At 42.6% G+C, this 25,719-nt stretch overlaps 1 protein-coding gene across 7 annotated transcripts in view; it reads right to left on the bottom strand.

Annotated features, from left to right (window-relative positions):
- Positions 1 to 25,719, bottom strand: part of PLXNC1 (plexin C1) — a 156,245-nt gene that overhangs the window by 58,783 nt on the left and 71,743 nt on the right. For all 7 annotated transcript variants that reach the window (XR_009494399.1, XR_009494398.1, XM_059886412.1 and 4 more), the window contains exons 7-14: positions 22,995 to 23,082; positions 20,614 to 20,716; positions 20,370 to 20,471; positions 9,764 to 9,903; positions 6,484 to 6,663; positions 3,993 to 4,077; positions 404 to 607; positions 102 to 287 (exon numbers count right to left, since the gene is read on the bottom strand). Coding sequence is in view for 5 of the 7 variants with exons in the window: in XM_059886412.1 (XP_059742395.1) it covers positions 102 to 287; positions 404 to 607; positions 3,993 to 4,077; positions 6,484 to 6,663; positions 9,764 to 9,903; positions 20,370 to 20,471; positions 20,614 to 20,716; positions 22,995 to 23,082 (1,088 nt within the window). In the remaining 2 variants the exon portion in view is untranslated. The remainder of the gene's footprint in view (positions 1 to 101; positions 288 to 403; positions 608 to 3,992; positions 4,078 to 6,483; positions 6,664 to 9,763; positions 9,904 to 20,369; positions 20,472 to 20,613; positions 20,717 to 22,994; positions 23,083 to 25,719) is intronic.

The following is a 25,719-nucleotide window of genomic DNA, read 5'->3' as shown; positions in this document are numbered from 1 at the left end:
TCCTTCTCTTTGGAGATCAGGAACCCGGCATTCTTTGCCGTAAGCTATCAGAATTTCTCCAAATACGGTGAAACCACAGGTAGGTCTGTCAGGTGACTTACGTCAACTTTCTTGGAAGAGGTGGCGATGCTGTTTGCAGCAGTGATGTGTTTAATTTTGCAAAAGATGGTGGTAAGATCTTGATTTCTAGTAATATTTTCAAAGCTGCAATTTAATGACTTATTTTTTCCATAGAAGAGAGTGATTTCAATGTCTTCCTTGGAAATGTTGAAGTTATCATTTTCTTTCTGTGAAGAGAAAGATGAAGAAATCTGGGCACATGTGGAAACTCACAAACATAACACACCTTTTCGGTTGAGGGGTGCACATTCCCCCCACCACACCTTGAATGAGAGAGACATACTTGAATTTTTACTTCCAATTCTGTGTCCACCTCAGATTCAGCTCGATACCCTGTGAATCTGGGGTCATCGAGGTACTGCAAGCTTCCACAATCCAAGGCGGTCTCCTGGACTCTGAGCTTCACAGTGACATTTATAGGTCCTTTCGAACTCTTTAAACTGGGGGCTAAAAATCTGCAGGAATTTGCCATACAATATTCAGAGACCTGAGGGAGAAGAAAAAAGCATTTTGACAGCTTCATTAATGAATCTCAGCTCTGGGATTGAAGAGCTAAGTGACCTGGGCAACTGAACCCCTTTGTGCCTCTGTTTTCTTCTCTGTAAAATGGGGATAACAGTACTACCTACCTCATGGGGTTGAATTAACTCTAAACGAGAGGAGGGCTCACTAAATTAAATGAGACTCTCCATGTGAAGATGCTTACACATTCATGCAAAAAAAGCCCTCAACAAATGCTCAGAAGATTATTAACACTATCAGTAATAATGAAAGCAGAAGATGATACAATGTGGGGAAAAGGGTACTTGGAAAGAAGTCAGTGAGAGAAAGGGGAAAGCTTTGCCCCAGCGAGCCTGTGTGTCCTTCAGGGCATCAAGGCTGAGTCCTGGGAAACTGCAGGAAGGGAGGAGCTGGTCCCTCAGCAAGGGCAGCTGTTGGCCTGCATGCTCCTGGCTTCCCTGTGTTGGGTAATGTCTGTGCTTTAGCAGAAATCACTAACCATAAGGAGGAAAATGCTTTGCAGGCCTGACAAAAAATAGAGGGAAACAAAAGTAAAAGGGACAAAGCAGCCCCCATGAAAGAAAGAGCACGAAGATGGAAAACAAGGCAGAAAGGATGGCCTGCCTTACAAACTTGGGCTTCCCTGGTGGCTCATTGGTAAAGAACCCACCTGCAGTGCAGGAGACGAGGGGCCTGGGTGGGGAAGATCCCCTGGAGGAGGAAATGGCAATCCACTCCAGTATTCTTGCCTGGAGAAATCCATGGACAGAGGGGCCTAGCAGGCCACAGTCCATGGGGTCATAAAGAGTCAGACACAACTTAGTGACTAAACAACAGCAGCTTTACCAGCTTCTTTAAAACAAATAGCAAACATAAATACTGTCATTTTCAGGAGTACAAAGAGATGGGCAGAGAAAGCTGCTGGGAGAGGGGAGGTTGACAAATATTCTAAAGGAGAGCAACTAAACCTCACAAAATGAAATTTGCTAGGTGGGGAGTTTTCCTCTTTATTATTTGCTGTCTAATATTGGAGTTTTGAAAAGAGGGTAGGAAGAAGCAACAGGTGAGAAAATCAGATGCAAAGCGCTGAGACATGGACAAGCAAAACCTCCCTTCCCCTTTAAGCCCCTTTCCAAACGACTGCCCTGAATCTCTCCTTCACATCTCTGGCAGCATGAAGAAAACCACAAAACCCACAGCCTCTCCCTTCTCAACAGCCGTAACCCCAGCCGGCTGGCTTTTTGCTGAAGATACCTTCCAGGAAGATGACTGGGGATAGGGTCATCCTAACCTCATTATTCTCAACTCTCCAGATTTCCACACCTGTGACCAGCTCCCGTCATCTGAAATACTCTTTTTCTGCAGTTCTGAAGAAACTTCTTGGCCACCTTATTTTCTTTCATCCCTTCAAATGAAGCTGTTCTGTAAGATTCCATCTTAGGCCCTCTTTTCTTCCTTCCCTCTGCCCTCACTCCGAGGACGTCATTCACATACTCCCTCCAAGGACAACGCCAGAGAAATGACTAGTCATCTCTAGCTCCACCATCTCCTGAGCATCCCTGGATACTTGCACGAGCATCCTCAGGGACCTCCCAGGCTCTTTTTCAGTTACTCCTCCACATATGATCCTATGCAACATTGCCAAACTCATCCTCATAAAGGGTACTTACCTCACGCCACTCCGTGCTCAAAGATCTTCAATCCCTCCCCATCGCCTACAGAACTAAGGGCAACATTTTGAGTCTGATCCTTTCTTATGGCCCAATGTGGTTTTCCAGCCATCCCTCTGGTTCATTCCCAGCCCATCCTCTTGGTTCCAGCAGAGCTGGAATATCACTGATATTCCCACCAGGGGCCTCTGAGTAGCTTTGTCTCCTCCGTACCTGAAATTCCCTTCCTGCTTCCACCTGCCCAAGTCCTACCATCCTGCTCCACACCACAGACCTACTGAAATCTGCCCAGTTTTAATCACCCTTTCCTTTAGCAACACACAGTTGGGTGTCTGAGCCAGAAGAGAGTCAGCAGACCTAGAACTTAAGGATACCCTGCGCTCTCAGCTTCCCATCCCAGTCAATTAGCCATCTCCTGCCATGACGGCAATGACTCTCTCATTTCTTTTGTCCCCTGGGCCTGGGAAAATGTTTTGCCCACAGCAGGTACTCAATGAATTCTACTTGATTCAGGGACAGCAGTGGGAGGGAGAGCAAGTTCACTTACAAACGCAAGCAAGGCCTCTGGTCAGAGGTCAACCTATACGAACCACTCAACAAGAGGTGTTGACGTCACGGAGATGTGACCTAGAGTCAGATACAACGTGAGGCTTGGAGCTGACTCTGAAGGGTATCAGGACGTGGATGTGCATCCTGACAAGGCTCTGGGAGGGCTTAGGAAGGCCTCCTGGATCTAGGCCAGAAGCCACACTGGCCCCAGGCAGAGGCCAGGTTTGCGGCCACTCGCATGCCTGTCAGTTTTGCCAGGAAGTGGTCTGACTGGGCCTCCGAGAGGCTGTTATCACATCTCTCATGAAGGAAGAACAGAAAGAGGAACAGAGAATGAGGAGAGCATTCGAGAAGAGCTGATATGTACACTCAGCGGCCCCAGCCTGCTTCTGAAATCCATCAATTCCCATGACAAGGCCCGTGTGTGACTTGTGATGGGGCAAGAACTGAGAGGGGATGGGGCCAGACCCCTGGGTGGGGAGTGAAGGGCAAGAGGTGGTGAGGTCAGAAGGAAGGTCGCAAATCAGTTCAAAGAGACCGGGCGAGAGGAGAGGCACGTGACAGGCTTTCTGGGAGCTTAGCAGGTCACTGCATCTCTGAAAAACAGCACGCTAAGTGCAGTGGAACCACCGCCACCTACTCGTCCCAGAAACACTCATCTGTACCTCACACCTCAGCCACTCAGAAGGCATGTTCACACGTGTTCATAAGCGCAGCCTCATTAATAGAACTCGCCGCAATCACACAGGGAGAAGGCGGCAGCTCTTGCCACGCCAAGCTCACTCCTCTCCCCTCTGCGCCACAACTCGCGACGCCAAGTCTGAGGTCTCATTATTTCCATTATAGCACAGATGGTAATATCATGCAACACGTAAAACCTTATAACAGGACAAAAGCACAGAAACCAAAAGTATCCTCAACGTGTCACTGACTCAACGGACATGAGTTGGAGCAAACTCCAGGAGACAGCGAAGGACAGGGAAGCCCGGAATGCTGCAGTCCATGGGGTCACAGAGAGTCAAATATGACTGAGTGACTGAACAAGAACAAATATTTTAGTGTGATGAAAACAAAAATCATCCTTGAAGATTATTCACTATAACTATTATTACAAATATTGTAACTATTATTACAAAGCAGCTGAAGACTTACATTTTTTTCTTTTACCTCCTGAGAAAAGATTAAGTTGTCAATTACATCAAAATTTCGGCCCATGATGGTTATATTTTGACCACCACTGCAAGAAAAAAATAGGAGTTTCACAGATACATACACAGGCATTTTGCATTTGTGAATAAAACCATCATTTATTCATAATTTACTCAGTTATGTTTGAGAGCAAATTAATAAATTTTAATTTCCAATGCATGACATTTTTATGTCTTTTCATGATACTGGCCACAGATCATAGTTTTTTAAGAAACATAAATGTAAAAATTCAGGTTGGATCCTGTTTTAATTCTAGGAAAATGCCCAGATTCTTTTCTAGAATTCTGAATTTTATTGTATCATGTTACCCATATAATTAGATCATCAGCTGCACCTTGAAAAGGTTTCACTAAACAGAATTTTGTTTGATTGCTGTTTAATCTATAGAAAGACTCTTCAGTCTAACAATTTTCAAAATCAAACTCCCAACCTACCAATTACATTTTATGTAGGGAGACAGGGAGTACTTTGGACAAGGTAAAATTATAAATGACATTACAAATCTAAATTCCTATTTGGTAAATCATATAAATAACAACTATGTCCTAGCTCTCCAAAACTAAGCCAAATGATTTCACATATTCTTAGCACATAATTGCATTTCAGCAAAATGGCCATTAGATGTGAAATAAACAGCTGTCCACAGCTCTGGCGGCCCTCACACCCCTGTTCACTTAGGTCACTGGACACTCATTCCAAGGGACAGGAGCCTGAACAGGTCAGCTCCGTCGGCCAGCTGAGCCCATGATGACAAGACCAGGAAATGGACATGAGAAGGCCGATTTGTGTAGGGCAGAGGGAAGGTGTTAAGCCCTGAACCTTCCAGCCACCAGGGGGAAGGCCAAGCTGGCCTCACGCCAGCCTGTCACCATTACTAGAAAACCAGGCCAAGTGTGGTCTGCCAATGGCCAGACTGCAGAGCCGTGTTCTTGCCCAGGAGTAACTGAGAGACAGTGGCTCAGACTGTCACAGGTGATGAGACATTAGGAAACCTCCTATCTTACAACAAAGCACCGAGCACAGCAAGCCTGGGCCAGGCTGCCCGGGAGCCTGGGCAAGCTGTCTGAACGCTCCACACCCCAGTTTCCTCATTGGCAGAAAGGGTTATGCATAGGGGACCCCGTGGTCTTGTGAGGATTTCCTGAGTCAGAAGACCTGACACCCTGGCATATGGGGAGTGTTGCATCACCGTTTGCTCCTATTTATAGGAAGGACTGAGACCCACGGCTGGGAGAACCATGCTAGAGCCTTGGTTTGGAAATGTCAGCTTTCCTCATGCTGCTGTTAGGAGTGGAACTGGAGTCCCAACCTCCAGGACCTCAGCACATGAATGTCTCTGGAGATAGGACCCTGAAAGAGGGAATTAAGGTTAACTGAGGTCATTAGAGTGGGTCCCAATCCAATATGACAGGTGTCCTTATTAAAAAAAAGAAAGAAAGGAGATTATAACACAGACAGGCACAGAGGGAAGACCACTGTGAAGACACAGGGAGAGGATGGCCCTCCGCAAGCCCAGGAAAGAGGCTGCAGGATAAATCAACCCTGACAGCACCTTGATCTTGGACTCATAGCTTCCAGAACTTTGATTAAATACATTTCTGTCATTTAAGCAGTCCAGTCTGTGGTACTTTGTTATGGCGGCCCTAGCAGCCTAATATATCCACCTCTCACTTCATCTTAAATGAGAATATTACAAGTGATTTTTTTTCATTTTCCTTTCCTTTTTTTTTTTTTTAAACAAAGCTTCATCTGTAGTTTTACCTAGACAGTACTTTGAAAGTTAGTTTCATGCTGTGTTAGATGGAGAAACTATCTTTAGGTTTATATTCCAAAATTTTAATGTGAATTTAAATTCAACTAGGGGGAGAATTTTTTTTTCTTAATGTAACAGAGTCATCTGCAAGAGTTTCTTTGGAATTTCCATTTCTCACATAGAGAGTATCTTTGAAATGTAGACACTGCTTCTCATTTAGATAGTTCCCAATATTTCTTGAAATTGTTCAAAAGAGCTTACTCTAAAGGTTATAAAATGAAGGCTATAAGAAGGAAGAAGCTTTGGGGCATATGCAGGAGTGAAATGTAGTGAAGAGGATTAAGTATTTGTATCAGAAACCCAGGCTTAGTTACAGTTGAATAGACATTGAGAAACACAAACATAATCTGAAGAGAAACCAGAATTTCAACAAACATTTCAGCTGTGAGTTTCCTGGCAGCCACAGCTAAGAATAAAACAAGATGTACTCACAGCATTTACTGTGATGATGGGAGACTACCTACCTCTCAGGTATGGCTTTATTTTCTAAGAATAAATCCTAAAGAGGAAGTTTGTGAAAATTATGACAATTATTTCTATATTTATTTGAGTGAAACCCATGATCTTTATACATATGGCCTTGTTAACCACAACAAGAGAAAAATACACTCTAGAAAGTACCTGATCCAGGTGGTAGCAGGATATATGAGGGAGCAGTGGGGCAGAGCAACGTAAGACAAGGGTCCCACCGAAGCACAGTTCCCACCATCGAACTGGATACACACATCCTTCATTTCTTTTCGGCTCGACGGAAGAGAGAATTGCATATGGGTGGCATTTACCACGTGGCTAACCTGTATCCTATAAAGGGGTAGAAGAGAGCTCTTTGGTGACTCAGATAGCTAGCAGACGTGATTACCTAAGGAGACAGGATATGAACTTCATTTGAACTACAACAGCCCCCAAACCATCAGAACAGCCGCGGGCAGCTACTGATTAATCAGGGCCCACTTACCCAGCATGGGCATTATCTGGGGCTGCATTCCTTTCTCTTTTGTGCATTTTTATGTTTTTATTTACATTTCCCTTAGAAGTGGGGAGAGAAGGAAATGCAACCACTGCCTTTAAAAATGGAGACGGCAATGGCACCCCACTCCAGTACTCTTGCCTGGAAAATCCCATGGGCAGAGGAGCCTGGGGGGCTATAGTCCATGGGGTCGCTAAGAGTCGGACATGACTGAGCGACTTCACTTTCACTTTTCACTTTCGTGCATTGGAGAAGGAAATGGCAACCCACTCCAGTGTTCTTGCCTGGAGAATCCCAGGGATGGGGGAGCCTGGTGGGCTGCTGTCTAGGGGGTCGCACAGAGTCGGACACGACAAGCAACTTAGCAGCAGCAGCAGCAGCCTTTGAAAAGCCCTAATATAATAGGAAGTTCAAAGTGGACTGGGTATCAAAGTTTATCAAGGAATTGCTATTCGTTTTGAGTGTGCTAATGGCACCATCCTTATCTGTTACACATACATACTGAAGTAGTCATGAGTCAAAGGATATGGTGCGATATCCTAGGATATACTCTTAAAAACTCTAGCCTCCATCTTCCCATCACTCTCAAAAATGTGGAGGAGATAAATGAAATAAGATTGGTAAAACGTTGACTTTGGAAGTTGGAGGATATGAAGAGGTTCTCTGTTGTGTACGATTGGAAATTTCCACAGTGAAAGACTTGAAAATCAATCAAGCGCTTGCAGGGAAGGTGTGGTAGAACCCAACCCTGGGCAGAGATGGATTCTGCCATTCAAAGAACAAAGAGTTCAACACTAAAGTCCATGCCAGGAGCCCAGGGGCCTTGGAATAAACCAGCATCAGAGCTCCTGACGATCTCCAGACAGGAATTTAGCTGGGACTGTCCTGGGTGCTCTTGAAATCTGCAGGGCATGCCCTCAACACCCTTTGGAAGTCAAAGCAAAGCCTTCTACAGCATTCCCTCTGCAGCTTCCTCTGTATATCACATCTACAATGAGCCTCTAAAGCACAAGTCATGAAGACGGGGTTGTGTCTGAATAACGCTCAGTATAATTATACCACATGAGAATCTACTATTATTACTTAAAGGCTTTGTACATGATTATCGATGGTAATGCCCACAGCCTTTAAGCAGTAATAACAGATTCATTCTAACAACAAGGCAAATTCAGAAACATTTGAGCCAGTCTGTACTGACACTTCCTCAAATTTACATTCTAAGATTTTATATTCAGAGCAAAGCTCTAGGAAACTCATTGTAAACTGGCTGATCATTAAAATTCAAACTTGTTTATCAATTTTGGAATGAGAGAGGCAGAAATATGGATCATTCCATTACTATTCTTATATTTTTCTCCTTGGAATAATTAGGTATTTTAAAAATGCAGTATTAAGAGAGGTTAGGATTATGGCATGAACTCTGATACAGAATTAACTGGGTATTATGTTTACTGCTCGTGAACTTGGGTTCACTACACAGATGTGGTTACTGAAATGCTACATGCAGAAAGGTCTCTCTTAGTCATTTAATTTAATAACTGCAGTATCTCAAGACACACTCGGAATTGAAATGAGAGCATAAAGAGTCAGAAACAGGGTAATGCTCTAAAAAACGCCTTATTTTCCAGTGAAGCTGACTGCCTTTCAGTGAACACACAGGTGTCTAACTTCACTACACAAAATGAAAGATTTTTGCAGCGAGGTATTTAGCCAGGATAAACGATACAAAAATACCTATGTCGCATAGATACAGCCACTAATGAGTGCTGGATAATTCTGGTAAATAGCAGAACAGAGAAGAGCATCCAAGGAGTAGCTTTCTCCATCAAAATGACAGACATCCCAAATTTACTGCTAGGAGGGGAAGGGGATGACGGTTAGATGCAGCAAATGAATTAAAACAAAGAATTCAGTATATAAATGTGGCAAATTAAAATGCTGTACAAATCTGTTTTAGTAGTTAAGAACCAAAACACCATGCTTCAGTGGATTGTCTTTGACACATTTCCATGGTGAGAACAAACTCACTACTCTACATCATGTAGATGGCAACATCTTTCTACTTTAAATTGGCCAACACCTCTAAACAGTAACAAGCAGAAAACTCAAATGATTTATTATGTTATTGTTACTTTATCTCATTTTGGAGAGTAACATTTACACAAGAGTGTTAGTAAAATACCGAGATTTTCTTCTCTCAAAGTTTCATTGAAAGAATGTGTTAGGGAAAAGAAGTCATCTGTGTTGGGGTGTTTTCTTCTTTTTCACACTAATAGATGTTTCATTTAGTTATTATTTGAGCCTGAAACCATTCCAGTACAGCTGCTGCTGCTGCTAAGTCGCTGCAGTCGTGTCCGACTCTGTGCGACCCCATAGATGGCAGCCCACCAGGCTCCTCTGTGGGATTCTCCAGGCAAGAACACTGGAGCGGGTTGCCATTCCCTTCTCCAATGCATGCATGCATGCTAAGTTGCAATACAGAGAATGCAACAAAAGAATAAAATGGATCAGAAAATTTGTCCTCTCAACTTTCAGTAATACATTGGAAGAGTGGCCCTATTTTCCCATCAAATTCTAAGGTACTCAACTATTTTTCTAAGTGATCATCTTCAAAATGATGTCTGTTCCTCAACTTACTTGATTTTGTTCATGAAAACAAATCAAGATCCCAATACCCAACGTCCTGGAATTATTGTATTTTGAGGTGTTGGGGGTTACATAGCACAGATTCTCTCACAATTAACTTCAATGTGGTGCTTAAATGATTTTACTTCTTGAAATCATGTTATATCAAATATACAGAGTAAGTGGCTCACATTGGCACATGGAAAGAAATTAATCATAAAAAGATTATAATCTCAATGCTATTCCTTTGGTATAAGCTTTAGCTTTTCAGTATGTTACCAAGAATAAATCACTAATATTTCAACTCACACATCCTTATCACAAGTACTGGTTCCTTTCAGGATCATTGTGATGTTCGATGCCTCGGTAAAGTTTGCTCCCGTGACGGTCACATTACTTTTCCCTAAGGTCGATATTTTCTGTGGCTCAATGGACGTAACAGAGAAGACCTATTGGAAAGAAAAGATTAAAACACAAGATCAAAGCTAAGAAATGGCATTGTTCCAAAAAATCTGTTTATGCACTGCCGTTCGAAGAAATCACTGGGAAATTACAACATTTTGCAAACACAAGCCGACAGTGTTTAATGAAATCAATGTATTCAAAGAGGACTGCTGCAGATTCACGTCTCTCAACATGCAACAGCATGAGGTCAAAGCAATTAGTCTTTGTCTCACAAGACAGTTGAAAATACAGTTGAAGGGTCTGATATTCTGTCTGAAGAGTGAGATATCACTAGAGTTCTCAAACATGCTTACTGCCTCACAGCCTCTGGAGGCTCACAACGTAACAAAATGAAGTAAAAGATGAGGCGTCCACTGACTGTAAGTCAACAACAGATGCATCATCAAGTTGGAATAAATGTCATCCAGGATAACTTAAATTCCCAAGAAAGCAGTTCCTATTTTTTGTTTGTTAGTTTCAGTAGGCTATTTGACTCAAGGAGTATACTGCAGGGAAAAAAAAAAAAACCTCAAGAAACCAACCAGTTGAGTCACCTAATATCAAGTAGTTGGATGCCTAAACTCCTGGAGCCACCCATTGTTATTCCACGTTTGTAGATACCATCTCCTCCTTGGAACCCACTACAAGCTTTATCAGGTTTTTTTCTATCAAGAAAGTTTCCCTTGGAATAACCCAGTAACTGGGGCCCCATATCATGTAGATTTATGCACCTTACTTCTCTATTTGCAACATCTAATCAAATTCCCCTTAAAAAAAAAAAAAAAAAAAAAGCCCTTTATTTGACAGCAAGAATCATTTTCCCTTTCAAAGACAAACCAATCTTGATCTCTTTCATTTTTCTCTACAGATGCCATTGTCTATCTTTTTGCTTATTGAGTAGTTGTTTTGTAGACTATTTCCAGTAAGTCTATGTTTTTCTATAATATGGACCAAACAGAGCAAGATTCTAAGATTCTAGCCCATACAAAGCTCGGCAGATCTTTAGTATGAGTGAATTTTCATACTCACACTCCTAGTGTTAGAAAATGACCCCCAGGTCCACAGATGCTTAATCATGTGGAGTTTGGCTAAGTCATAAATACCGAGTGTATCCACTTAGAGGATCAAGTCTAGGAGGAAGCCACTTAAGACCCTGGGGGAGCTCATGTCCAGCACCTGCCTGCCACCTGCTTCTTCGAGCACCCCAGTATCCACTGCTCCTTCGTGTGTATGATGCTCATCAGGATGGCCTTGCCGCGCTGCCCACCCTGCTGAAAGGATATTTTATCATTCTGCTCCTTGACAAACACAGGTGCTATATGGTGGAACAGTCACCATCGCTCATGATCACCGTGGATTGATTTTCCAGATTGAGGTAAATTCATTGTTAATGTCATCACAGCAATGATGTAATGTGACAGGGAATTGATTTCAGTGGCAGAATTTATTTTAATCACTTAGTAAAGGACTTCAGTCCTGTATTTATAGAATCACAGAGGGCCTGAGAGGGTCACTTTAATTATTCTGTTAGAGTTGACTGCATTTTATGGGGGAAATTATCTGCAAGAGTGGTACTTGGAATGGGGGGATTAGCAAAGACGTGGAAATAAATCCCTCGCAAATGTCAAGTGTGTGTTGTATACCAAAAGGCTTACTCTTTGCTCTGACAGGATGCCAGCTAAGTGAACAGGTATTTGTTAAACACCTACAGGATCCCTGGGATGGCACGAGGTACTGTGGGGGACACAGGACCTCTGGGTGCACTAGATCAGGAAAAAGCAAATTCCTAGATTTGCCTGAGCAAGTTTAAATTCAGTCCACTGCTCGTTCTTGGGCAGCCTATGGAAAAAAAAAAAAGTCAAAAGAAGAAGAATATTCCATGACATGTGTAAACACATGAAATTCAAATTTCAGCATCCATAAATACAGTTTTTTGGGAACACAGCCACACCATCATTTATGCATTGTCTGTCACTGCGTTTGCACTATAATGGCAGAGCTGAGTCTTTGCAACAGAGATCACATGGCTTGCAAAGCCTGAAATATTTACTGTCTGACTTTTTGAAGAAAAAAATCTGGCGGACTCCTGCTCTACTGGGTCCACTGTCTTCTTTGGGAAGCAAGAGGCTTTAGGTAAACCTTCATCTACCTATAAATGTGATGCAGACTTCACATTTATATCCAACTCGGCTCTGATTCTCGGGTTTCTTTGCAGATAGCCCTTCTCACTTCTTCTACTTAGACAGTTGATGTCTGCTCAAGTGAAATTTCAAACACGCCAAGTAAATGCTACTTCTTTGCTTTCAGGAGAGGCTAAAAAGAGAGCCTTCTAACTAGCCTAAAACAGATTTTCTAAAGAGGGTTATAGTTTGCTCCTTAAACAGCTCCACAAACACCATCAGAGGACCTGCCATGTCACCTGATTAACTTTTTATTTCCCCCTGAGTAGAGACAGTCCTGCTACTTTCAAAAGGATTTTGTTTTAAAACCTTATTGTTGACAGAGGTTTCTAAGATGGAATCTAGCCCTGGTCTATTTTGTGAAAGCAGATGCTTCAGATCTGCTTGCAAAGAGGGTCAGATTAGTTGTCCTTTGTCTGCTTGGAGAACCTCTTTTAATAAGTGAGTTAAAGTGCTACCAAGCAGACCTCATTAAATAAACAACACAGATATACAAGAAAAGACAGTGTGCCTATATGGCTGTACTATATGCCTACAATTCTTAGAAATACAACACTTGCTATTTTTACTGATAAATAGTCTTTAAAAATCCAGTACATACAAAAGGCCAAGAATGATCTCGCCACACACTCAGTATTCTAGATCTATTTCTGTATTTGAATCAAGACTTCATTCATAACCTGAAATGAAGTAGCAGGTCCCATAAGCTGACACATACAAGGGGTTAATTTAAAAACATAATCTAGCTTGATGCAAAGAGATTATTCCTTACAGCCCTGTGGAGTGAGATTCCTCCCTCATCCTATGCCCAAGGATTTCCATTTATCAAATCAAAATATCAGTGGCTCTAACCCTTAGAGCCCTGGGTTGCCCAACAATTAACCTCAGAACAGTTTACTTCCTGTCAGTTACATTTTAAAGACTTAAGAGTTATTTTTAAATGGCTGCACAATTTTAAATTATTTAATAAAATATTTGGAACTCTGGCTTTAAATCACTGCCTATTTGATATTTTAAAAAAGCACATTAGAAACTGGTTAATTAGGTGATTACAGAATACCCAGTTATTTAATTTTATTTTTTTAAAAACAAAGTCATTATAAGACACCGGAAATAGCACAACCACTAAGAACTAGTTATCTCTGGAAAGGTCTAAGAGGATTACTCTTGACAGGAAGAGTACCTTTTGTGAAACCTGACATCAACACAATGCAAATTACCATGACATTAATGGAGAAACTACCATTATGATTGAAAAGAATATTAGAAAGAGGTACATTAGGAAGGCTCAATTTATTAAGACCAAATTGTACTCTATTAATCTGTTTCCAAAAAAAAATCTGAATACAGCAAAGCTCTCTGTAGGCCTGGACCTGAATCAACACTCAGGAAAACGTTTCTCAGATTTTCACTCGTGAAATTAGTTCAGACGAGACTGGATAAAAAGTCACATGGATTAAAAAAACCAGCTGGAAATCTGAAACCAAAGGACATTAAAGAGATGAAAGGTAGCACAACTAATTAAAGGAAAGTGTCTTATAGGGCCCTACAGGGGTGAGAATTTGGTTCAGAATTATTTAACATCTTTATTAATGACCAAAAAGGATGGAAGTAATATATTAATGAAATGTATAAATTGAGAAGAGTGGTAATCAGCAGTGGAGATGGTAAAGTGTAAAAAGAGGTGAGGTATAGAGGGAGAACACCAAAATACAGTCCCACCAGAGAAAAATGAGAGCGTTAATTGGAACAAAAACATCGTGTCCATCTGATGCTCAGCCCCCAGCTGAATGCTTCTTCATGGCCCACCCATCCATGAAGGGACTGGTCCTAGGGAGCTTGAGATGCAACTGCCATTTGGTCGTAGCAATTATCAAGAGTTAGAATTCCAACTGAGATGGAGCAGGAGACTTCCGAGCAGGTGACAGACCAAAGCCTTGTGCAGAGAGATCAAGGCTTGCTGCTCTGACCTGAGGGGGACTTGAAGGGGAGGCTGCCGAGGCCAGTCCATCAGGTAGCTACTCTCGGTCACGGAACCTACTGAATGTGGTTCCTCAGACCTGGCTGAGGCACCCAGGACTCTGTGACCAGGGTGGGCAACACCTCCATTCCATTAGAGACCCCTGCTTGCAGATTTAACCCCACCAATCAAAACCCATCCCTCTATTGAGCTTCAACTTCAATATGAGATGCTTGATGCTTCCCTCTCCTGAGGGCCTCGGTTTCCCATCGCAAGCCTTCTCTGCTCTTCCCATCTTGGGGAAGACGCCAGGCTTGCCTGGGTCCAACTCCTTTTCTTCGACTATGCTCCAGCCTATCACCCCATCCCAAGCCTTCAACACTAACGCACACTCCTGACAGCTTGCCCAGGCCACCCAAGAGAAGTCCCTTCCAGACTGACTCTTCTCATTGATACTACATTGAGGTCATGCAGTATATGTGGTTTCGTTGCTAAGTCCTGTGCAACACTTGCGACCCCATGGACTGTAGTCCGCCAGGCTCCTCTGTCCATGGGATTCCTAGGCAAAAATACTGGAGTGGGTTGCCATTTCCTTCTCCAGGGGATCTTCCCAACCCAGGGATTGAACCTGGGTCTCCTGCATTGCAGGTGGACTCCTGTACTGCAGGCAGATTCTTTACCAACTGAGCTACAAGGGAAGCCCCATGCAGTGTATACTAGTGGTCAAAGCTGTGGCCTAGACTGCCTGGGTTCAAACCTCGTGTGTATCACTCACCACCCACTGACCCTGTGCAAGCCAACATTTGTCTATCAGGTGGAGAAAACAGGCCCATCGTAAAGCTCCAATAAAGAGGCACTTTGAGCTCAGGATATAACCCCAGGCTTCACAAATATGGGCCACCCCTAGTCAATTTTGCACATTCTGGCATTCCTGCTTATAGCTTTTTCTGTCGTACACACTAAGAAGCTTCATAACAATGCATCCCCAACTATTATAAGTTCTTAACATAAACTCCACGAGGGCACATATTTTGCCTCTCTGCCCAGCACACAGTAGGTGTTCAATAAACACGTTTCAAATGAATGAATACAAGAGTGAACCCCACAGCATGCAGCTCAGTGCTAGGCCCACAGAAGCTACTCAACAAGGCACATGTTAAACTTGACTTTGCTTTTTAAGGCAGGGACCCTGAATGAGGTGATTTGGGTTGACCGTGAGGAATTAAAATGCACATCACACGTGATGGAGGAAGAGAAGAAAACTCACAAGAAAGAGAAGGAATGTGAATCTCCCGAGAGCAGGAAGACGTGGCTTTGTACCGTGCGTTTCTACCCGGCAGTGATAAGTATAACAAATATTAGAACAACCTCATATCACAGACCTTCACAACCTTTCCTTGAGAACAGGAAAGACAGAGCAGTCACCTCTTCTCTTGGCAGGTGGAGGCCCCAGATATAAGATTATTAAGAAAAGGAAGGAAAAGAGGTTAGGGCAGGGTGACAAGGCCAACTGTTTCTGACAGAGACTGGCCCTGACCGTTGAAAATACTTTCCATCCAAAGGGCAAATATATTGACAGATTTTTAAGTTATTTGCCCTATTCCGGTGATGCGGCCCCTAATGAAGCCCCCTAGGGTTCTTTCTGGTTTGACATCAGTAAGTCCATTCCTGGTTCCCATGGGGGAGCTGCCATGACAGTACATGTTTTTAAGCTGTGGTCAAGGGATGGCTCACAGGGTCATGGAACAGTATGAAGACAACAAAGCCAAATAGGAGTCAGCCAGGAGCCCTCTCTTGTAAGTTCCACATGCTCGCACGCACGCCAAGTCGCCTCAGTCATGTCCGACTGTCTGAGGCGCTATGGACTGTATGGCCTGCCAGGCTCCTCTGTCCATGGGATTCTCCAGGCAAGATTACTGGAGTAGTTTGCCATTTCCTTCTCAGATGAGTTCATTCATGCATTAAAATAAAAAAGTCTTGAAGAACATTCTACTGCTACTGAAAAACAAGATGTAAGGCTCTATAGATGCAGGCTCCAGGGTCATTTCAACCTTGTCCTGTCCCATAACTTCCTGCATCCTTCTGCTCCAGCCAAACTAAATCACTTGGGGTCTCCCATAAGGGGTGCACTGGAATTTTCTGTGACGCACTAGGCTTTTGCAATGCCCGCGCTCTATGCTTAGAAGACCCACCCCGTCTCCAAGTGTCTCTTCCCTTAACTATCGGCTCCATGCCATCTTGCATCAATCCATCCATCCATCAATCAAAGACTTAACCAACCACACTGATGAAGTGTTTTTAACTGCCAGGCCCTGGGCTTAAATAATCAGGAATGACTAAGACAAGGCCCCGGGCACAGAGAGGCTCTCAGGGTTTGTGTACTTCCTGGTACCTTTCCTAGGTTACTATTTTCTATCCTTTATTCTTATTTCTGTGCTTATGTACACATAAGATTCTTAAGACTGACGACAAGAGATGTTCCTGATTCATGTGTATCCTCCTCATGGTATCCATGGAGCTCTGTGTATTGGTATATATTCAGGCACAATCAACACCTGTAGGGATCTTCAATCCAAGCTCAGCATTAGGACACCCAAGACTGTGTACCATGCATTCATATCTCATGTCCCCATGCCTGGCACGTAGGAAGCACTCAGTATGTATGTGACGTGGAAGATGCACTGAAAGAAAGCCTTTGATGGCTTCTCTGCTAGGAAGAGTGTTCCATGCTTCATTCAAAGCCAACCTGAAGGCCAAACTGGAAGTCTGGATTTACACATTCCACATGATAAGGAAAAGACAGCAGTGTATCACAGAGCAGGAGAAATCCATCCGGTGACAATACTCCATTCCCAGTGGTTCATTCTGAACTGAGTCATTCATTCATTTCTGGTCATGCCATGCAGCTTGCCAGATCTGAACTCTCCAGTTGGGGGTTGAACCCATACCCCTTGCAGTGCAAGCACGGAGTCCTAAACCCTGGGCAGCCAGGGAATCCCCATGTATTTAAAGAAAACATTTCAGCATCAAAAAGATGTCTTTCGCCAAAGGTCATGCACGGAGAAGCCCTGAAGACAGGTCTGGGCTTTTGTTTATTTCCAGCTTTCTCCTATTTCCTTGGTGACCCCAGTTCTTTCAACCACATATGTCAAAAGGGTCAAGAAGACATAATACAGGAAACCAGGATGCAGTGACTGTATTTTTTTCTTTAAAATAAAAATGTAAAAAGTCACTGCCTGAACCATGACTTAGCAATAGAAAGGGACACATTATTGATGCATAAAAGAATGCGGATGAATTGCCAGAGAATCATGTTGGGTTAAAAAGACCAATTCACAAAGGGTACCTCTGGATGATTCCATTTATATAAAATCTTTGAAATAATAAAATTACAGAATGAAGAACACATTAGTGGTAGCCAGAGGTCAGAAATAGACAAGTGGGAGGGGAGGAAGAAGCGGGTATGACCACAGACAGGCAATATGGGGGAGACTTGAGGTGAGAGAGTTGATCTGTATCTTGACTGTATCTTTGACAGATGTCATTGTCAAATCCTAGTTGTGATATTGTGCTATTGTTTGGCAAGATGTTACTACTGGGAGAAACTGGGTATAGGTTTTATGAGGTCTCTCTGTATTATTTTCCCACAACTCCATGCAAATCTACATTATCTCAGAATAAAATGTTTGCTTTCAAAACGATCACAAAAACAGAAGAACAAAATCTCAGAAGCCACACTTTCTGATTTCAAAACTTATTACAAAACAGTATTTTATGGGTATACAGACAGACCTATAGACCAACAGAATAGGATATACAGCCCAGAAGTAAACCCTTGCATATACAGTCACATGATTTTTTGGTAAGGGTGCAAAGCACATTTAATGGGGGAAAGGACAGTTTTTTCAACAAGTTGTCTTGGGAAACTCAATATCCACAGAAAAGAATGAAGTTGGACACATACTTTATACCATATATGCAAATTAACTCAAAATGGATCAAATAACCTAATTGTAAGAATGAAAACTATAACACACTTAGAATAGGAGTTTTATGACATTGGATTTGCCAATGATATCTTGGATGTGACACCCAAAGCACAGACAACAATATTTAAAAAAATAAATTAGACTTGGACAAAATTTTAAACCTCTGTGCCTCCAAGGATATAATCAACAGAGTGCAATGGCCATCCATGGATAGGAGAAAATATCTGCAAATCTTATATCTGATACATGGCTGATATCTAAAGTATATATACAATTCAACCACAACAAAAAAACAAGCAATCTGACTATAAAATGGACAGAACAGTTGAATAGACATTTCTCCAAAGAAGCACACAAATGGCCCACAAGCACACAAAAAGAGGTTCAATGTCACTAAACAGTAGGCAAATGCAAATCAAAATCACAGTGAAATACCACCTTATACCAAATTAAGATGGTTACTGTTAAAACAAAAAGTGTTGGCAAGAATGTGGAGAACTTGCAACACCGAAATGCTGTTGGTGGGAATGTAAAAAGGCTGAGAGGTAAGGAAACAGAACAGAGTTCCTAAAGAAATTAAAGACAGGATTACCATAGGATCCAGCAATTCCACTGCTGAGTACATACCCCAGAGAACTGAAACAGGGTCTTGAAGAGGAATTTGTACACATCCATTTATAGAAGTATTAGTTACAATAGCCAAAAGATGTCTGCAACCCAAGACATCAATGGAATGATAGAAGTGTCCATCAATGGGTGACTGAATAAACAAAACATAATATATACAAACAATGCAACATTATTCAGCCTGAAAGGAAATCCTAACACATGTTATAGGACAGATGAACCTTGAGAACATTATGTTAAGTGAAATGAGCCCAAAAGGATAAAGCCCGTTTGATTCCACTTAATCTGAAGTACCTAGAGTAGTCAAATTCACAGAGAACTGAAAGTAGAACAGTAGCTTCCAGGGGCCAAGGGGAAGGGAAAAGGAGGCGTTACTGTTTAATGGGTATAAGGTTTCAGTTTTGCAAGTTGAAACATGTTCTGGGGATAGATGGTGGTGATGACTAACAGCAATGTGAATGTACTTAACTACTCAACTGTACACTGCAAAGTGGTACATTTTGTATTATATGTATTTGACCAATTAAAAAAAAAAACAACTGAAACAAGAGCAAAAGAGAAGTTTAATTTTTTAAAAAGCCGCTGCCTTTTTGATTTAAACACCTGTCACTACGCCCTAGTTTCATCAACCAATGAGAAGAGTGATGTGGCTCATCATTTAATAAAACCTCAAAGGCTTAAAAAGTCTGAAGATATTGGCACACCAAGCTTTTCTAATGCCTTTAATTAACTTCATAATCCATTTTGATTCCCATTCCCTCTGCTTGGTACTGAATTCACCTACACTTACTCTCAACTGTTTGGTGGTGATTAAAAATGTGCTACTTATTTATATTGGCACTTGACCTTAAGTAGCAGCAAATGGATATGTCAAAGCCACAGATTAGTCAAGAAATAGAAAACTGAGCCTTTGAGAACAAAACATGCTACTGTGTTTGATTTGTCTGCTCCCACTAGACCCAAGGTTAATGAGAAGAAGAACTTGTCCTTTTTGGCTTTTCACTGCATAGTAGATGATCAATTAACGTCCCTTGACTGAATGGCGCCAGCACTTGGGTGCTTAGTGCATCAATTACGTTCTGCCCAGAAATGTTTCCTGGGTTACATTCTCTATTTTCAAACACGTCTGTCAGTTGAGCTTGGTGATTTACTATGAAGAAAATAAGAGGAATTTCCGAAGAAATTTCCATGAAAACTATTTTTTCATGAACGACAGTTTTGAGACACGAAGAGAAATGTATATTTATTACATAGAAACAACTCTTTGTTTTGACACTATTAACTACTGGTTAGATTGTCTCTACAAAGAAAAGCAGTTCAAAGAGATTCATTTGTACAGTTTGCATAGACACGCCCAGCCCTCCTATACCCCTCAGAAATGCAATCATAAACGTGGTTAAAATCTGAAATCCCCTCAGTAATATGTGCTCTAGACGTCCCTCTAACTCTTCCTGAGATCACAACGTCAGGTTCAAAATTTGACTTCTACCAGAACATCATTTTTCACAATTACAGATTTTTAATTTCTTTTATGTGAGTGTGCAGCCTCTGATGTATTGAGCCAATTAAATGAAGCTTGGTTAAAAACCAAAGGTAAAACAGGGAATTTGGGTAGAAAGCAAAATAGGGAATTTTTAAAAGGAACCCAAAGTATCAGATGTTACTGTCATTTAAAGGGGGATTTTCCCAGCATCAATACAAAAACAGGGTCTGACCTGCAAGCCCCAAGTGGTTCTGTTACTCATATTCTCCTTGAATCTTCCTTCTCCTGCTGTTTTGGGTGGTGTCCATTTTTGAAAAGCCACTGGACAGAGGTCCTGAAACGAAGAACATTCCTTCAACATTGCAATGGGTGGAAATTCAGAGTTTGAAATAAACACAAAATACAGGCTAGGGCTGGGTGGTCACAAACATTTATTTTTGGTGAAACTCTGTACTACCAAAAAAACGTCACTTTACCTGGTTCCTCTTGTAATCCAAAGGGTCACAAGCTGTGAAGGGGTGGATGCATTTTCTCTCACTTTTACACCAGGCACAGCCAGTTCGGATACATCCTGGACATCTGGCAACACAGAAAACCAAAGTAATTCCTGCATTTTTAGGAAAACACACATCCTAGAATTTCCCTCTGTGATGCTGTGTGTGAGCATTAAAAACAAGAAAAAAAAAAAGTCCCTAGACAGACTGTGATGAACCCAGGGAAGACAGGACCGTTCTTTCAGGCTAGGGACAGACTACTGACTTTGTGCCCTGGTCTGGGCAGCCCTCGGGGCTGACGGACCATCATGACGCTTGCTAGGGGGTTGCCACGGAAACCTGAAGCTGGGGTCACCTGCTGCGTTGGAAGATGACAAGAAACCACTGAATCTGTTTCTGCATCCGGTTCTGCTATTCATCTACCTTCAGGTAAGCTTCCCTCTGGACACTGATCTCCTCACTCCTCATAAGCCCACCCTCACTGGGGCAGGAACACCGTCCAGTGCCTGGACGATGGGAAACTAAAAGTGTTACCTTGGCAAGCAGAGAAAACAGGATGCCACTGTGTGCTTTTTAATCAAATTAAGGAAGAACTGTGTCTACTAATCAAACAACCATGCACGGATAACAGTGGAAGACTGGAAAAGCACTTTATAGGATAATCAGTGTTAAAGCAAGAACGATAAAAATGGAAATTGAAGTGGGTCTGGAAGTGTAGCTAAGGGAAGCAAGAGAGAGCTTTGGCCTCTGGGACAAGGAGAGGACCAGATCAGGGAGAGGGGACACATTCGCATTTCAGATATGCTTCCAGAGATGCCAAGGCACCCTGAGGCTCTGACCTACACAAACTGCAGTTTTGGTGGGAAAAAGCAAGCAAGCACAGGCTTGCCTAAGTGTTTACCAGGCCACCGAAGCACACTCGAAGCAGGTCTGCGCCTTGCACTCCGCTTGCTAACCCTCAGGTGTGATGACCTTACTAAGTGCTTTCCAAAAGGAAGTAGGTACCCAGGGAAAGGGCAGGAAAGGGCGGGCACTCACTCTCTGGGGAGCTGTAGGTCTGAGATCTGGTTCTTAATTACCTCCTTGTGCACCCGAGGCAAGTCACTTCTTTTCGCCAGGCTTTACAACTGGAGGTGGGGAGCTGTATTATGTTTAAACTCTCCTTGAGCTATACAATTCTATTTAACTCTTCCCCTTTTTCTTACCCACCCCCCTCATTTTCATGGACTTTTGAGGCTTTCTGTAACAAGTTTAGCTTTCCCCTCCTTGAATTCAATCTGTTTGTTAGAAATCACTGAACTCAACCCCTCTTTCAGAATGCCAAGGTGGTAAAGGTAAAATCTGGCAGCTCCTGTCCATATAGCTGTAGGGTGGCCTCCCTACTCAGCTTCGAGTTTGATGCCTTTTCCCTGAAGAAACAATGGTTCCCAGGCCAGACCCAAAGAAACCTACATTTGGTACTCATCCAGTTGGTCAAGCAAACCATTGAAAGAACTACGAAATCACTAATAAAACAGTTTCCTATCATTTCCATGGAAACGTCCATCCCATTTTCCAGTTGGAAAACCAGGAATCTGGGAAACATCTTTTCTCTGCCTTCACTCTGCTTTAGAAGCAAGGAGGGAAGTGTGGTCCTAATTCAGGGGGGTATGCAGCTCAACAGGGCCAAACACAGTACAGAAGTGTGGGTCATGATGAACATGCTCTTTTTTAAAAAAATATTTATCTATTTCTTTATGGCTGTGCTGGATCTTCATTGCTGTGCACAGGAGCTTTCTCTAGTTAGGGTGGCTTCTCTCATTGCACAGCACAGGCTCACTGGTTGTGGTGCATAGGCTCAGTTCCTCCAAGGTGTGTGGAATCTTCCTGGATCAGGGATCGAACCTGTGTCCCCTGCATTGGCACTTGATTGGCACTGGACCACCAGGGAAGTCCTAGCTTGTGCTTTTGATGAGAGAGACGTCCACCTTCTCTTGTCTTTAACTGTGACTTCCTTTTACCTCACGCTCCACTCTCTTCCTTGACTCAAATTCCCAAAGTCATTCTGATCCGCAGATAACCTAGCTGCACCCTTTTGCCCATTACTTCAAGGCCACCTCTGGGTCAGAAGAAGATGTATTTCCCTGTGGGTAAAATACACCCGGGCACAGTCCTTTGCCTCTTGGCTGCACTACCTCACTTAGTGGGGCTTGAACAAGCCAGCTGATTAGCTCAGGGGCCCTCCTATCTCCCATTAGGCCACGCTCCAAAAGGCGCCTTGGAAAGTCTCCTCCACAAAAGAGTTCTTTAGGAAATGGGAGAGTAAAGCAAATAAATAAATTAAAATCAATGAGAGAATATTTACATTTCAAATAAAATCTTACTCTCTTAATGATGAGCAGTTGGTAAAGTTGAATCTCTTTGACACACGCCAGGAACCGAATGAGAACGTCATGTTGACAACTAAAACATCTGGAGCAAAGAGGGAAAAGCAGTCAGTGACGGCGAAGCCCTGCTATCATGGAGCAAAGCCGGAAATACAGAAAATAAATATTTTTTGCCTCCTCCACATAGAGGGTGGAGTGTGCCAGCTGTTCGCTAACATTTCCATCAGTATGTGGCCTCTTCCCCGGGGCCATTCCCGTCAGGCAGCCGAAGCGCACAGCACAAGCCTCCAAACAGACCCCAGCCCACCTCGTTCCAGGCCTCCCATGGATAATCACTAGGAAAAAGCCATTTCACAGCCCATTTGCAGCTCATCTTCTCCCCAGAATCACTATCTCAGCTTGTAATTGGCCACAGCATAAGAATAAAACAAGTCACTGAGCAAGAACTGTCTAGAACATGATAACCAGAATGTTAGAGAAGAAAGAAACCCTGCACCTTCAGAAGAACCCACACTACAAATGTTTACACGACACTCCGAAGTGTGGCTCCTGTAGGCTGGGAGCCATGATCTTCTTGGAGTCAACTGTTGCCGAATCTACAATGAAGGATTTCTTATTTGCTTTTGAAAACCTACCCATCAGTTAGAAAACCCCCAAAGAATAAAGGAATATGATAAACAGTGGGCTAAATCACACGAGAGAAACAGCCTACTTCCTGTATCACTGTAACTTACATCCTCTATCCAAGATGATCCCTAAATCTGGTTGTGTATCAGAATCACTTGAGAAATGGATGAAAATACAGATTCCAGAGCTACATTCCTAGATACTCTGACTTGGCAGGCCTGGGGTGTGTTGGGAACCTGGGTTTGTAATCCTCCCCACGTACTGTACTGATGGTGTGTTGCCAGGTTTGGGGGCGGCAGCCTAGAGGGGTGCCTTTCAAATCCCTTTGTGTCCAGGCACCAGGGCTCCTCTGTGACATTTTCATTGTCACCCATTTTGGTATTAGTATCTTCTTCCTTTTATGAATTAATGGGGAGAGCAGATGATACTTTAAAAATGAAAAGTCTTTCCTTGACAAATTAATAAGTTGGCCTAACTTTGTTGGTACCTCTAGTTTTCCTACTGACATATGATCAGCGCTTGATTCCAAAAGTCTGAAAACGCTTACTTTAAGAGGCTTCTCTACAACAGGAATATTCATTCTGAAAGCCAGGATGCCACATAAAATTCTGCTCACATAAAGTGGGTCTCTGTGCAAATGATAATGCTCTGTTCCAAAGACAAGGAGGTTTGGAGGGCTGGCATGACCTCTCAGCAAGAGCATTTGAACAGACACTTGATAACTATTAACAGAATCAATGTATGGACAGTAAGCACTGAGGGACTCCCAGGGAAACATACATGTCATCGGAATCTACAAGTGTCCAGTGATAGAGACTAGCAAGAGTTGTGCTTTCCTGGGTATCAACTGTGCACAAAACACTCCTGGGAAACCTCACAAGGAAACGAGTATATATGGTCTCAGCTCTGAAAGCATTCAGTTATTCTAGAAGAGACAAAAAAAATTTAGGTGAAACAGCACCATGACAGGATAGCCAAGGAAATACCTTATGAGTGGTTCAAGTTCCATGCATCACCTGGGTACCAAGACTGGGGTGCATGTGGGGGTGCCCAGAGGGAACTGGCATGATTTGGATGATTGGAGCAGAATCCATCAAGGCTGTTAGGGAAGAGATGACTTCAAAGCAGAAGGGAGACAGAATTTGGTCAAAGGGATGAAGCTACTACAGACTACAGACAAAGGTTGGGTAATGGCCACTGTCTAGCTGGATGCAGGAGGTAGGAAGTGTGTCTGTTTGCCCGCTCAGAATATATAAAGCATCCAGAGAAAAGGGCAGACGAACGGTTGGGTGAAACTGACAGAGGCTTTAAAAACAATTGACTACATTATAAATCAACTGCATTTCAATTTAAAACAAAGATTAAAAAATTTTAAGAATGCAATCAATTAGCTTTTCGCAGTGATCTCAAATACTTCCGAAGCTTATGTTCCAGGTGAGCAAGACCTGCATTTTAATAACCATGCGCTTGAATCCACGTCTTTCTCACCCAAAGGAACTCATGAATCCTCAGTTCATACACTGTAACTCCTAGCCATCTCTTTTTAAAAATTAATTTTTATTGGAGCATAGTTGCTTTACAATATTATGTTTCTACCGCACAGCAAAATGAACCAGTCAAACATATACACACATCCCCTCTCTTCTGGATTTCCTTCCCCTTCAGGTCGCCAGAGTGCATTAAGCAGAGTTCCTTCTGCTATACAGTATGTTCTCATTAGTTATCTATTTTATACACAGTATCAATAGTATATATGTATCAATCCCAAACTCCCAATTCATCCCACCCCTGACCAACCTTTGAATCCATCCCCTTCTCTTCATCCTTATCTGGCTCCGGCTACTTCCACTCTCAGTCCCCTCAACCTGAATCACTGCAACAGCTTCCCTTCTGTCAGGCCTTTCGGAATGCAGCCCTTCCCTCCTCCAGCCCTGTTCTCCACCTGTGGCCATTCATTCAACAAAAATGTCTTGATCATCAATGGCTACTTTGTGCCAGACACTTTGTACCTTCTTTGGCATCCATTTTCTGTCGCTCCACTCTCTACCCCATTTGACTTGACCACATAGAACCTTTTTTTGGCTCCTCAAACAAA

Source organism: Bos taurus, chromosome 5, assembly GCF_002263795.3.
Source record: "Bos taurus isolate L1 Dominette 01449 registration number 42190680 breed Hereford chromosome 5, ARS-UCD2.0, whole genome shotgun sequence".
Classification (NCBI taxonomy): domain Eukaryota; kingdom Metazoa; phylum Chordata; class Mammalia; order Artiodactyla; family Bovidae; genus Bos; species Bos taurus.
The sequence above is the reverse complement of the archived record's forward strand: the minus strand, read 5'-3'. Positions and strand labels throughout refer to the sequence as shown.